The sequence below is a fragment of the Seriola lalandi genome, unplaced genomic scaffold (assembly GCF_002814215.2).
Source record: "Seriola lalandi dorsalis isolate HSWRI2012SDOR001 ecotype SW California unplaced genomic scaffold, Sedor1 jcf7180002054958, whole genome shotgun sequence".
In the NCBI taxonomy this organism is placed as follows: Eukaryota; Metazoa; Chordata; class Actinopteri; order Carangiformes; family Carangidae; genus Seriola; species Seriola lalandi.
In genome coordinates this window covers 128,319-141,852 of record NW_019525509.1, presented here as the reverse complement: position 1 = coordinate 141,852, position 13,534 = coordinate 128,319, and the positions used below count along the sequence as shown (strand labels likewise).

The window sequence follows — 13,534 nt, the reverse complement described above, 5'->3', positions numbered from 1 at the left end:
CCTGTCTGCACCATTCCCCAAAGTGTTGGCTGCATTTGGGTCCTACTTACCTCAAAACCCTGACAGATCCTCTCTTACACTCAAGTCACATCTATCTATCTATCTATCTATCTATCTATCTATCTATCTATCTATCTATGCTGCTACCTGCTCATTTGCACTATTGCACACATTGGGTTTCTTCTCAATTCTCTGACAAACCATAATAAAGTTTTACTAATGTGTCTCTAAAGTATTTATATTTATCATGACACCCATTCATAAATATGCAAAATCCACAAAATAGGCCGAGAAGAAAGAGTTCTTCTAATTCTTCACAAAAGCACAATGTATTTTATTTAAGGATTGTTTCACACATTTGGAGGTTAAAAAAAAAAAAAAATACTGAAACATGAATCAGATCTTTTAAGGATTATTTTCTCTAAAGTCTAATGTGCTGTGAGACAATATAGATTTATAGTTAATTGACTCAAAGTGAGGGAATTATTGTTCTGTTTGTAGAAAATGCCTGACTGTCTCTGTAGTACTGGCCTGACTTTGGGTTAGGGTTATGTTGAAACACACCTAAAGGCCTTATTACAGTGACTCCACAGCGTCTCCTCACAATATCTTCGTCTCACAGGAGCCAGGCTTCATTATTTGAAGTGTAACAATGAGTTTAACAGATTTTCTAAACCAGGGATAGAAAAAGGCGTAGATGATAGGGTTTAAACAGGAGTTTAAGTAGAACAGGCACATTATAAAGATAGCAGATGGAGCATGAAGTAAAGTGTCCTGGCCTGAAAGTGTGAAAAAGAAATATGGGCAGAGACATATTAGAAACACAACTACAACGACACCAAGAGTCCTGGCTGCTTTCATCTCAGATTTCTTAGCAGTTACTCTCTCTGAACGCTGGAGTGTGACAGCTGTAATGTGAGAGCGCATGGCACGAGCCTGAGACACAGCCACCACAAATACTCTCAGATACAGAACTGTGATGAATGTTATTGGAATGATGAAAGTTAAAATAAAATCTGCAAATTGTTCAATAAAGTTAAAGACCAGTATGCACTCTCCAGCACAGGAATTATACCTGCCTGGTCGTTTCAGGTTTTCGTTCATCAGCGCAGTGGTAAAGAAGAGAGAACAGATCCAACACAGTGAAACACAGATTCTAACTCTTTTTGGAGTGACTTTGGTGGGGTAATGCAAGGGGTCACAAATAGCCAAATAGCGGTCAATAGATATGAGCACCATGGTTACTATGGAGACAGAAGTAATAAGGTAGTCTAAAACAACATACAGAAGACACATGATGTCACCAAAGAGCCAACAACCGTTTATGAAGAAAATTTGAAAGAACATGATGAAGCCCACGAAAAAATCTGAGACAGCCAGAGAGAGGAGGAGGAGGTTGGTGGAGGTGTGGAGCTGCCTGGAGAGATAAGAAAGCAACATACTAATCATCATTTGCACTATGAAATATCATTGCAGCAGATAAAACCAGACCAAAACCACAACAAATTCAAAAGCATTTTGTGTACTCTTTCTCTTGCAGTAATTTACTCTGTGCAGCTACCCGTGATATAATTAGAATGTGTAGCTACTTGAAGTGGGAGATGGAGATGATGACCAGCAGGTTGAGAGTCGCAGTGAGCAAAGAGGTGAAGGACAGCACACTGTTAATAAGCAAAGTGTCAGAGTGAGGACGTTTCAGCTTCCTGCAGGAACTGTTGAGTTGTGGAAAGCAGAGTTCAACTCCCTCCATCATCATCAGAGAGAGAGGAGGAGGAGGAGAGGAGAGCTGCCGAGCTCTAGCAACTGACCCTCTCTGTCATTTAACTTATCTAGCTCTTTGTTCCCTCCTCATCACAGTGCACAACATCATATTACAAAAACATCGGCTGTTACTTAGAAACAAATCCCCTCCCTCCCTTGCTCTGTGCACAGTCATTATTAGATCCCAGACCAAAACAAATCCTTTTGTCATGGTTTGCCATGGCAGACACTTTTTGTTTGAGTTTATGTTTGGATTTTGTCACTTCCTATTTTATTTTGTAGTTGGTTTCCTTGTGTGTCTCTGTTTTTACTTCCTGTCTTGGTCCTGCTTCTGTTTGGTGATTGTCTGCCTAATGTGTTTCACCTGTGTTCAATCACCCTTGCCTCACTTGTGGTCTCTGTGCTCCCCTTTGTCTGTGTCGGTTCTGTTCATGTCTGGTTTGTCCTCAGTCTGTTCATGTTGCCTGTTCATGTTGCCTGTTCATGTCGGCTGTTGTTAGGGTTAAGGTTAGACAGCAAGTTATCTAACGTTATCATAGCGACTGTCACTAATGAACCTAACATAATGTAGCGAATCACGCTGGAGCCCTTTAGCAGCTCACAGCATTCTCCATTTCGGTAAAGCCAGACCAGTATTGCCTCCACGGTCGGACTGGGAAAGAAATTATCTGCTGGAACCGCCCGCACAAATGACGCTGACGGAGCAGGTAAAAACTTCAAAAACGTTATCGATGTTTTGACAGGCCACTGGCTGACTGGGATTTGAGCTCCTCCTCTCACCTGTGCACTGTGTGCTCTGCACTGAGAACCAAAATACCACAAAAACAAGCTATGAGAATTTCAGTGTCAGGAAAATACTGAACCATCAGAGCTCTGCTTGAGCCCGTCAGTCCAGCACCATAAAAACAGGGCCAGAAATCTTGCATGTTTGGTGAACCTTATTCCATCATATCTGATAACAGTGAACTATTGCACCTCTAATCATAAATTAGCATAAATAAGTAGGACACAGCAGAAATATTTACTTCTGTTATTGCATTACCTAAAAAGGGACTCAAAGCATATATAGTATTTCACTTTTTATTTAATGTGCAATATCATAGTAAAGACAGGTAAGGGATGCAGCATGTTGTGATGTTGTTCAGGCCACAGACTGAGGGTTGCAGGTTTTAACATCAAACAATTCCCACATTGTTCGCAAGGCCTTGCATTTTTATCCAAACCTGGTCAGAGGAATGTTTGCAAATAGCAGAAAAGGGTTCCAACAATCACAACAAACATGGTGGGACCATCACCAACTGATATGTGACAGAACCTGATACGATCAACTTTACATGTCTGGTTTGGCTGTAAATCTTACAGTATCAACGTTTACGTGTTTACCTATCAAGCCTTGGTTGGTGCTTTCTCCCAGACACTTTACCGGTTGTGCCTGTGTCATGTGCTGCCAATCAAATCAGAACCTCACCAATGAAATAATTTTCCTCCTATCAGGGGACACAATTCCAGAAAGACCAAACATATCAAAAGCTTGATACAGATCAGTGTGGGTGTCTGATTACGTTTATATGCGCTAACAGAGATTCACAGCAAAGATCACAGATGGAGGACAAAGCTAAAACAGGAATCATTTTGTGTCTCGGGCTTTCCAGTCGGTCCGAGTCTCCATGGAAACCTAAAAAAGGTAAGCCAATGTGAGTAATGAGTTTTTATTTGTTTATGGGACTTTTGAGACCATATTTAAAAACCCATTGGATTGTCTCAAAAATGCAACATGACAAGGCTGAAAACAGCCATTTTTTCTCAGCTCATCTAAAACTGATGTTTTGGAGATGCATGGTTTTCACAGGCAGCAATGACCTGGAATTTTGCACTGATGCGATTGATTAGCACGACTTACTTAATAAGTCCAGGCCAAGTTGATGAAGGCAGGATTTTCATCCTTGTACTTTGGCATGGCAGATCTGCGCCTTCTCTCAGCCTGGCTGCACGTCTGGAAGACAGTTCAAAGAAATTCAGTGTTTGGCTTGAGGTCTGCACAGGGTTTTAAAGCCAGACAGCGATCCAAACCACCGGATGCTATCAATGGACTATATTTTCCATTTTGTGCCAGTATTCTCAGACCCACATTTTTATTTGTGCACTTCTGCGAATAAACTCAGGAACGGTTCATACCGGGGTGCAGGTATTACCCTGCCTCACACACAGCTCTACTCTGCAGTGCAGGTAGACGTCACCAGTCTTGCCAGAGAACTGGAAGGTGTTGAAAGAGAAGTAGTTGGATGTTCCCAGTCCATTGCCCTCCACCTTCACGGTCTGGTCAGCAGGGTTAGGGCAGCTGCTCAAAAACAGGAAAGCAGACATGACAGGGGGTGGACAGCAACAACGAAGGAAGGTTTGAGCGCCACAAGCATCCCCCTGTGTCTCACCCTTTGATGATGAGGTCGTATCTAAGGCTTCCACTTGGCGACGGCTGATCAGTTGCCCAGCAGGAGTCGGTCACCACCACGACCATCTTTTCAGCCAGCCCGTCCGTTTTCAGCTCCACCCAGATTTTCTCATCCAGTTGAATCTCATTGCTTGACTGGATCGCTTGCACGCGGTCAGAGCTGGTGTAGGCCTTCATGCTCAGATTGTAACTCCATTCTCCAGAGGTAATCTGCTGGATCACAGAGCTGGAAAGCAAAGACATAAATCTGTTCTGTTCTTCTCCTGGTGACACATGTGGAACTACATACTGCACACCCACCACACCCACCTGTGTTTGAGTTTGATAGCTAAGCTATTGACATCTGGCTGACTATAAAAACAGGAGAAGTCGATATGCACTGGGATCTGACGGTTGATGAGGCCAAACATGGAGCTGTTCCGCGTCATGATGGTATTCTTGTAGATAATCTGGCTGTTGTTTGCCTACAGGGACGGATGGACACGGACACTGTTACTGCACATTCGGCTCCATTTTTACATTCCACTAAATAAATCCGAAAGTTTTAGGCTCCAGCAGTTACTGCACCCACCGTGACCACTGTACCACAGGTGCTGCTACTGTCGAAGCTGAACATCACCATGTGGGTCAAGTTATCCATTTCACCCGTGCAGGTCTGGTCGTTGAGGTGTAGGACAGAGTAGTCGATGCTTTTGTCCTCCAAGAGACATTTAGCCAAAGTTACCGAAGCAGACTTCTGCCCGCAGACCGTTGGCTCACCTGAACACCCATTACAAAACATTACGTTCATACAGCTTCTGTTCAGATGAGTTACAACAGCAGTGGATGAGGAACATGCACTCATGAATTCAACACTGAAAAACATCTTTTAGGTGGATTATCATTTTCCTTAAGGACTCTTTGAGAGTTTCGTGCATCTATTTAACATTAATTCTTAATGTTATTACATGCATGACGAGATGAAACATAAGAGAACTGCTGACTCACCGAAGGCGCCTGTCGATTTGTACTTGGATGCAAAAATGGCCCGACAGAGGCAGCGAGTCTCTGCACCATTGTTGCTCTCACCACAGAACTCATGAGCACTGCAGAACCTGTCCTGACAGGTGACAAAGTCCTGAGGGAAAGCAGCTGCAAACACACACAGGGACAGAAATATGAAGGAATAATTAACACTTCAAAAAGCATGTAGTGGCCAGCGTATATGATTGTGATTTGGGTCTAGTGTCTTACATTATATCAGGCCTGGAACTGACTTAGAGTGAGTGTGGATAATGTTTCCAGGTGCATTGTGAGAACAAGTTTGTCAAACTGCAGCCTCTTCCCAGTTTTATGTTATCTTAGATTGTCTTTCTCATTTTGAAATGTAACAGCAGATACTGAAAGACGTGCTTACAGCAGCTGGTCTTTGACCTCCAACCCTCCACTGTGACGTTGCTGTGGCGTGTGCAGGCTCTTGCGTAGGCCTCCAGGAACTGGCATTTGAGACCATCCACTGCAGGGTATTTGCACAGTGTCCGTGTGCAGGCAGTTGTGAAGGGCTCTGGGTCAATGTGTCTGCTGCAAGCTGTGAAGGGAGCTTGCTTCAAGAGATTACACCTGTCCCAGTGATGCAGAGAAGAAAAACACAACATGAAAGACCAGTTGACAAAGAAAGTAAGGCACAAGACAAAGGGACTTTGTCAAGACAAAATCTCAATCAAAAAAGTAGATATTTGAGTTTTGGTGTCTAGGTTCCAAATCTTTCCTATCACATGAAAAATGCGGTGAGGCACGCCATAGAGGTTGTTTACGAATAGAAGGGAAGTTTATTTTGTGTTTGTCTACATTTACCATTCAGTGGTAGCGTTGCAGTCGATTGTACTGTCAGCAGCGTCATCGTAGTGTATCTCACAGCTGTGGGGCAACACACAACATGAGATAAAAGACTGAACAACAGCTTTGTACTGGTGGACAGCAGCAGTTGATGGGACATGGTGTGTAAGTTCTTACCCAGGTGCACTGTGTTCAGAGACCTTCTCTTTACTTAGAGTCCTGCTGGAATTGCCACATAAACCAGGCATATGTGCTCCACTTGGTCCTGGCCAGGTTCAGGAGAGAAGGTCTGACAGATCAATAACTTTTAATAGATAAAATCAATAACTTAACAAACTTTTAAAGGGGAAGTGTACAGCAGCACAACTACAGGGCAGCTGAAAAAGATGCTACACTGCAAAAGATCTACAGCCATTATTGCGTTTACAAGACCAGAGTTAGTATTGGTATTGCTCTCCACCTCTGGAGACAGCTCTTGGTGAGTAAAGTTTGATGCTAAGCAGTAACTAAACAGCTGTTAATGCTAATGTTAGCTATGTAGCAAAAGTAAAATTTACAAATAGCTCCTTTAAAATAATTAATACCCCTATATTTTCAATTATTTTGATTCCTTAGACTTTTTCTTCACAGGACTTTGTGGGCATGTACAGACTGTTAGTTTTGTTGCACCTGGCTGCACAGGCTGGACGAATTTGAGACCACAACTCCCACCATGGCTCTCCCCAACTTCAGACTCAGCTGAGATCAAATCAGCCCGAAAAACTGAAAACACCTATGTGGGTGTGAAAGACCACTAATGTCTCTCCTGTTTCATCTGCCAGGAGAGAGCTGCCATTGTCTAGAAAAACAATTCCAGCTATAATTACTTTACTGAACATGTCAATCAGTGTGTTTGTATGAAGGGGCGCAGAGGAATATGATATGAACAGTCTCTGTGGTTGCCTTTAGCCTTGAGGGTTTAAACCGTGCACACCTGTCATGTGGATCAGTGTGACGGAGCCATCAAAGAGGACAGACACGGTGTGGTTGGAGGCCGATATCTTAGCGGTCACTCCCATCTGGTCCTTAGAGAGCTCCACGCCGTGGACCACCTGAGCCGTGGCGTTGAGCATCAGCACTTTGTTGTTCAGCTTTGTCACAGCAGAGGAGCAAAGGGGAGGAGACAAATAAAAACAAAAAAAATAATGTTGCAGTTGTATAGAAATTTGATTTCAGGGTTGAATGAGAGAATTTTTTCTCCGTGCTGAAATCAGCTGCTTTCTGTCAACAACTTGCATTTGTTTGAATGTGTGCCAGATGGTTTGTTAGGCTGCACACACCACAGATGCGTAGAGGTTTTCAATTATACTTGAATGACATTCCATACATGCACAGTGGACTGTCGTCTACATATTCCACACAAGGGCACTATGAATCAAATCAAAATTGCGATATCCGTACAATAAGAATAGAAGAGCTGCTCGGTCTGCTGTATTTTTTCCACTAAAGTTGAACTGTCGAGGTGAGGGTAGTGACAGACCTCCACACAGCTTCTCTTCATACTCAGCTTTCATGTTTCTTTTCCAGCTCATGTGCAGTTGGTACCCTACAGATTGGTGAGCACATGTATGTCTACATCAAAGCCTCACGTACCCCAACCCTAACCCTAACCCTAACCCTCTGATGGTGAAATTTATTTTACATGGACCCTAGTGGACCCTGCGTGTTTCGTGAATGTAGCTAAACATTACTTGACACACTAACAAACACGTTAATAACGATTGCAGCAGTGGGTAACTTACCTGAACTCTGCCACCTTGTTCCAGAGAGATTTGAACACCTGCCTGGTCCAGCTGCAGAATCACACGGTCCAAAAAACTGACATCTTTACGGCGTCTTTCCTGGAAAACCCCCAGCACCTTGAGTCCCGGGATAGATGAGGGCCTCATCAGAGTGTACCCACAACGATCCGGGACGGAGCGGACTCTGCCAACAAAGTCAATGACTGTGGAGCCAGTCACAGTGCATATGGTGTTCAAGACGCATCTGATGGAGGCGGAGAGGGCGGCTAGAGATTAACACCATCGGCGTTGATAAAGACTGAAACACTAGAAACACTCAAGACCAAGTCATTGTTTTGTCATGTTTGGGAGACATTTCTTTTGTATCACTTCTTCAGATATTTACCTGCCATCGCCTTGGCAACGCTCCATGGGACCACAGTAACTGACAGCACCAGCAACGCCATTCACATCACAGGTGACAGTAGAGCAGGTGTTTGGGTCTTTAACTGTCGTATTTGTCTTATAAGCAACACCTAGAGTTAGGAAAAGTTCATGTAGGTAAAGTGTAAACCAATGAACCAACAGCAATTTAGACTGTTACAATCTTGCTATTGAGGCCTGAAATTCCATTTTAGGAACCACTGGATTTGCTGACCTGAGAGTCTGCATCCGCTCACGTCTGTGATGACGCCTTTACTCGTTTCAGCTGTCTGGAATTTCTGTTTAGAAACTGTGAGGCCGTTGACTTTTGCATCTGCCTCCTATAAAAGTGCCCAAAAACAAATCATAGCAACTGTCTGTCTGTCTGTAACAAATATATATTTATATGGATATCAACGCTTCAAATAAAACACCAGAAAAGTGTAAAATGCAGTACCTTTAAATAAAAAAAAAACATAATTTTGTAATTTTCACTCCATATTCACTTAATTTCTCCACATTTTCTGGATGTTATACAAATAAGCACTCACCACATCAACATGGGTGTATCCAGAATATGTCTTGATTGCCAGAATTGCTTGTGTCCCAAAGTTGCCAAGTTCAACTTGTTCAATCTGACAACAGGATGTGGAGAAGACACAGAAGAAACTGACCTAGTCCTTCTAATCACATGTATTATTTCATTAAACAACAGACACTTATAGAAGTCACAAAAAATGTAACTGAAAAATTCTCACTTCAGATTGTTGACTGTCTTTTAATGGGATGATGTTGACACATTTCCCAGCATTCTTCAGGTTTGGCAGTAGTTTATGGACCCCGGATCCAGTGGGTATTTCTCTTGAAAGTATTGCCAGGTCACCTCTGTCGGCTGTTCCTCCAGACATCACAATACAGTCGTTTTTGATCCCAGGTTTGTACACGCCAATGAAGCAAACTGCAAATCTGCTTGCATTGAAGGCCACCTGTTCAGACACAACCATTATGTACCTCATGATGAATAAAGTGCACATTTATATTAGTAATATACTAATATCAATTAGTTCTACTTGTTCTGGTGCTCATGCTCTGTCGGCCTGCAGAGATGATCTCCACTTAAGGTGTGTACCAAAGGACAATAATGAAAGTAGGTGGAACCACATGTATATGAGAATTTAGATTACTCACATATACTTTGTCATATTTCTGTCCATAATAAGTGATCGGACACGAGCTGATGTTCATCTCCCCAGAGTTTGTGAAGGTTTGGCTTGTTGCAGTTGTACCTGAGGACATGGAGACACATGCTTTGTGAGCTACATGTGTTCTTACACCAATAAAGCCGATAAAGAGTAAGTCCAAAAGGATGAGGGCAGGATGTCAATATTTGCTCCATTTTAAAGGGGCTATTTGCTATATAAGTGTTCTCTGGTGGTGTTTGTCGCTTGACAAGAGGTTATAATAACTCCTCTGAGCAGCGCCACGTCTTCAGGGCAGACTGAAGGCTACAATGAGTCGCTATCGGAAAGCATACTAACTTCAGAAGAAAGAAAGGACATGATTGAGACAAGAGTTAACATTGGTGTTGCTTTTCACTGTTGGAGACAACTGTTGGTGAGAAAAGGAATGAAGTTTGATGCTGAACTCGAGATGTTTCTAGACTTGTAAGCAACAGCAGTTAATGCTAACATTAGCTACGTAGCAATGGCAAAACTTGAAAATGGCACCTTTATTTGGTTGTTATTAGTCAGACTGTTTTTGACTGAGGTTTAAGGAATAGTTTGACATTTGCTTTCTTGCCAAGATGAAAATGTTGATGTCTGCACAGTAAAAATGAATCTACAACAGGCAGCTGGTTAGCTTAGCTTAGCACAAAGACTGAAAACAAATGGAAGCAGCTAGCCTAGCTATGTCCAAAGTGAATAAAATCTGCCTACTAGCCCCCCTAGAGTTAGGGAAGAGAATGATGGTATTAAAAGGTTAGTGCTTATGTTTGTGATTCATGTAGGTATATGTAGGGATGTATGCACACTATATGTACAGCATCCATCGTACAATATTCACTCATACTGTTTTCCTAATGAGTTATAAAATGGATGCAGTGTGACTGTGTTTGAGTTGTGAAGCCTTGTTTACCTGTCAGCATGCTGAGTGCAGCCAGGTACAGGAAGAAGCAGAACATGTTGCTTGTCCGCTGACAGCGACCTGAAACACAAGTAAACTTTTTCTAATCAGAAAACAAAGCCCTGTACATACTGCACACTGAACAGTCTAAAGATCGTCATTGTAGAATATGCAATGGCATTATTTAAATTGTAATGTTTTTCTTTTCATTTCCTTCTCCTCCTCCAAATAATATATTGCCTAAAGGCATTTTTTAAATTCTCGTGAGGATAAGAATTTTTACCTGACAGTTCAACTGTATTGTGACTAAATAAATCCAGTTATACCAGTTCAAAATTCAACTGCTCATTGGCCATGAATGACCCATGTACCAGCCTTGACTATATTTCAACCTAACAGAGACAAAATATTTTATTCTAGAACAAAGTGTTTGACTAAAGACAGACCATGACATTACAATGGCACCATCTGAAATGCAGCATTTCTTTCCTTTTCTTTTTTTTAAATAAAAAAAATTACAGAAATAAATACATCTCCCAACCTACATTCTGCAGACATGGACTTTCTTTTATTAGCAACTGATGAAGTAAATAATGTCAGTGTAAACTTAATTATTAAGGTAATGTGGGAGCAGTTTAAATGGGCTTCACATTTGTTTACACCTCACAAAACTGTCAGAACTGTATTTATTTAATAACTATGCTTCATTTGACCAAAACATAACAGTGAGTGAAAGTTTCTTTTCTTATTTTGAAACATTATAAACTTTATCATGGTGTGAAAATATCGCTTCTTCTGATGTCTCTAAAATTTTCTGGCCATCAGTGTGGCGACAAATCCTTGCATCTTTATATTCACTCGTATTTTTCCTATTTTTCCTATCTTTCCTATTTAATTTTATGTTTTATGTTTTTTTCACCTCAGGAATGACTCTTTTTTTGTCAAAAATCTATTCTAAAGCTTTTGGAAGTATTAAAAAAAGACAGGAGATAAGCCAAAGGTTTCCAGGTTTTCTTACCCTGTGGAGGAGTTGTAGGAAAGTCGATTAGCTGTTGTCTCTCTTTCTCTGTGTGGAAGACACAGCACACTCTTTGGGCTGCCTCTCTGTCTATTTACATGTTTACTCTCCAGCAGAGTGAAGAGATTCTCACACTTTTTCTTGTGACGTTTTGTCTTCCCAAACTGGGTTCTGTCATGGAACATTCCAGTTTACAAATACACTATAATTACCTGAGAGTCACTAATGCAGACTGATTACAAGCTGTCAAGTGTCAGACTTATCAATGACTCCAACTTGTCACGGATCATGAATAATGCAGCTTAAAGGGCCGTATAATTAATGAAAATCTTATAACATAAATTGCGTAATCCAGCACAGATAATAGGTTGTGTGTGATCTATAATCTATGGTTGGACAAGTGGTGTGTTTAATTGTAAAATGTCCTTAAACTCAATGTTCAGTTCAAATCAATAGAGATGTGGTCGGGAATGTAAAAAGGGCAGGAAAGAGTTGTCACTGGTGAGTTTCACCTCCAGGGAAAAACTCTGAAGCTCAGGTGTGTCCAACCAGTCACACACTGATCCACTAAAGAGATCATCAGATCGTATGACGTCATGCACAAACATCCTTGAAGGTGCAAGCACGCACACACACAAACACACATAAACACACACATATGCAAAAACCATAGTAGGACTAACATTCCTTGGGGGGGGGGTAAAAACAAAAGATTTGAAGGTTTGAGTTCAGCTTGTTTAAGATTAGGACATTTCTTCATTGACACAGTTTCTTTCACACAGAACGGACTCCAGTCTGTCCTTAAGCAGTTCAGTTGTCTCTATTTGAGATGGTGTTTCATCCACCAATGATTGATGGGGCTTTGGCACACTTTGATTCAATGGTAAAAGGGTCAAGCAATATAGAGAGGTGTTTTGTGTGTGTGTGTGTGTGTGTGTGTGTGTGTGTGTGTGTGATGCTGGTGTTGATACACACTCCTCTTTTGAGCATCTAAAAGCAATTATAGACTAAACTATTCAGAGAAGTACTTCACGTAGGGTATTAACCCCAACATAATATAGTATAATATAATGTAATTTAATTTAATATATATCTCATATCACTGTCCAGATTCCTGGAAAAACTGCAGTTGCCCCATTGACATGTGTTTGTTTACAGGCCAGACTTGGCAAAATATGAGGCCGACCTTGATGCATAGCAACAAGCCGAAGCAGGCAGTGTGGTGTCTATACATAGGTGGTTATTCAGTGAAACATAAGGGGATGCTGTTGGATGAACAGATAATTAAAGGTCCTTTAGTAAAACAATTGTAAAAGTTGTTATAATATGAAATATCCTCTTCACAAGAAAAGTTAAAACTGTGACAGATACTTTATATTAATAGACAATTGTGGTGTAAACCTGCATCACATATTTATATTTGTCCAGACTTAAATTCAGTGATATCAGTACATGCTTCAGTCCTTCACAGAAAAGCTGTCATGTCAGAGACTACAGATTCTCTCTCTACAGTATGCAGGTCTCACAGGAGTCAGGCTGCAGTATCTTAAATGTGACAATGATCTTGACGGATTTCAGAAACCAGGGGTAACAAAAAGCATAGATCACCGGGTTTAGACAGGAGCTAAAATAGAACAACCAGATCTCAATGGGCACTGATGTGACACCAAACAGGGTGTTCTGGCTTACAAGAGAGGAACAGTAATACGGGCAAAGGCACGTCAGAAACACAACTACAACAACACCAAGAGTCCTGGCTGCTTTCATCTCAGATTTCTTGGCGAACACAGTCTCTGAACGCTGACGCTTGAGAGCTGCGACATGAGAGCGCATGGCGCGAGCCTGAGACACAGCCACCGCGAATACTCTCATATACAGAACAATGATGACAGTGACAGGACCAATAAAGGTCAAAACAACGTCAACAACTCCTGCTATATAGTTAATGACAACTACACACTCTCCAGTGCAGGAGTTGTACCTGCCTGGTTGTGCGAAGTTCTCCTTTATTACGAGACTGTTGTACAGAACAGAACACAGCCAACAAAGACAAGTGCAGATTGAGGCTCCTCTCACAGTGACTTTGTTGGGGTAATGCAGAGGGTCACAAATGGCTACATAGCGGTCGACTGATATGAGCACCATGGTTCCTACTGAGGCAGATGTGATGATGTAATCTAACAC

The 13,534-nt window shown here is 41.7% G+C and overlaps 3 protein-coding genes across 5 annotated transcripts; all 3 read right to left on the bottom strand.

The window, feature by feature from the left end:
* Positions 1-600: 600 nt before the first annotated feature.
* Positions 601-1,765, bottom strand: LOC111645871 (trace amine-associated receptor 13c-like). Of its 3 annotated transcripts, none has more exons than XM_023395195.2 (2): positions 1,590-1,765; positions 601-1,417 (listed from the first exon to the last, which is right to left on the bottom strand). In XM_023395195.2, exons 1-2 carry the CDS (start codon positions 1,754-1,756, stop codon positions 601-603), a joined length of 984 nt encoding a protein of 327 aa, XP_023250963.2. In that variant the 5' UTR covers positions 1,757-1,765. The 3 variants fall into 3 exon arrangements, with proteins under 3 accessions (XP_023250963.2, XP_087026849.1, XP_087026850.1); XM_087170723.1 differs by having other exon boundaries at positions 601-1,418; positions 1,684-1,756; XM_087170724.1 differs by having other exon boundaries at positions 601-1,430; positions 1,699-1,753.
* A 1,090-nt stretch (positions 1,766-2,855) lies between these two features.
* Positions 2,856-11,417, bottom strand: LOC111645849 (uncharacterized). Its single transcript, XM_023395163.2, has 19 exons — positions 11,351-11,417; positions 10,345-10,413; positions 9,397-9,494; positions 8,967-9,194; positions 8,760-8,843; positions 8,444-8,549; positions 8,192-8,321; positions 7,807-8,050; positions 6,999-7,155; positions 6,203-6,290; positions 6,044-6,106; positions 5,607-5,809; positions 5,198-5,341; positions 4,782-4,969; positions 4,520-4,674; positions 4,191-4,436; positions 3,937-4,099; positions 3,662-3,754; positions 2,856-3,436 (listed from the first exon to the last, which is right to left on the bottom strand). Exons 2-18 carry the CDS (start codon positions 10,388-10,390, stop codon positions 3,662-3,664), a joined length of 2,436 nt encoding a protein of 811 aa, XP_023250931.1. The 5' UTR covers positions 10,391-10,413; positions 11,351-11,417; the 3' UTR covers positions 2,856-3,436.
* A 1,439-nt stretch (positions 11,418-12,856) lies between these two features.
* On the bottom strand, positions 12,857-13,531 carry LOC147817436 (trace amine-associated receptor 13c-like; the record flags this gene model as incomplete). Its single annotated transcript, XM_087170753.1, has 1 exon — positions 12,857-13,531. A coding segment is annotated over one exon (675 nt), but the record flags the coding sequence as incomplete, so codon positions are not given.
* Positions 13,532-13,534: the final 3 nt, after the last annotated feature.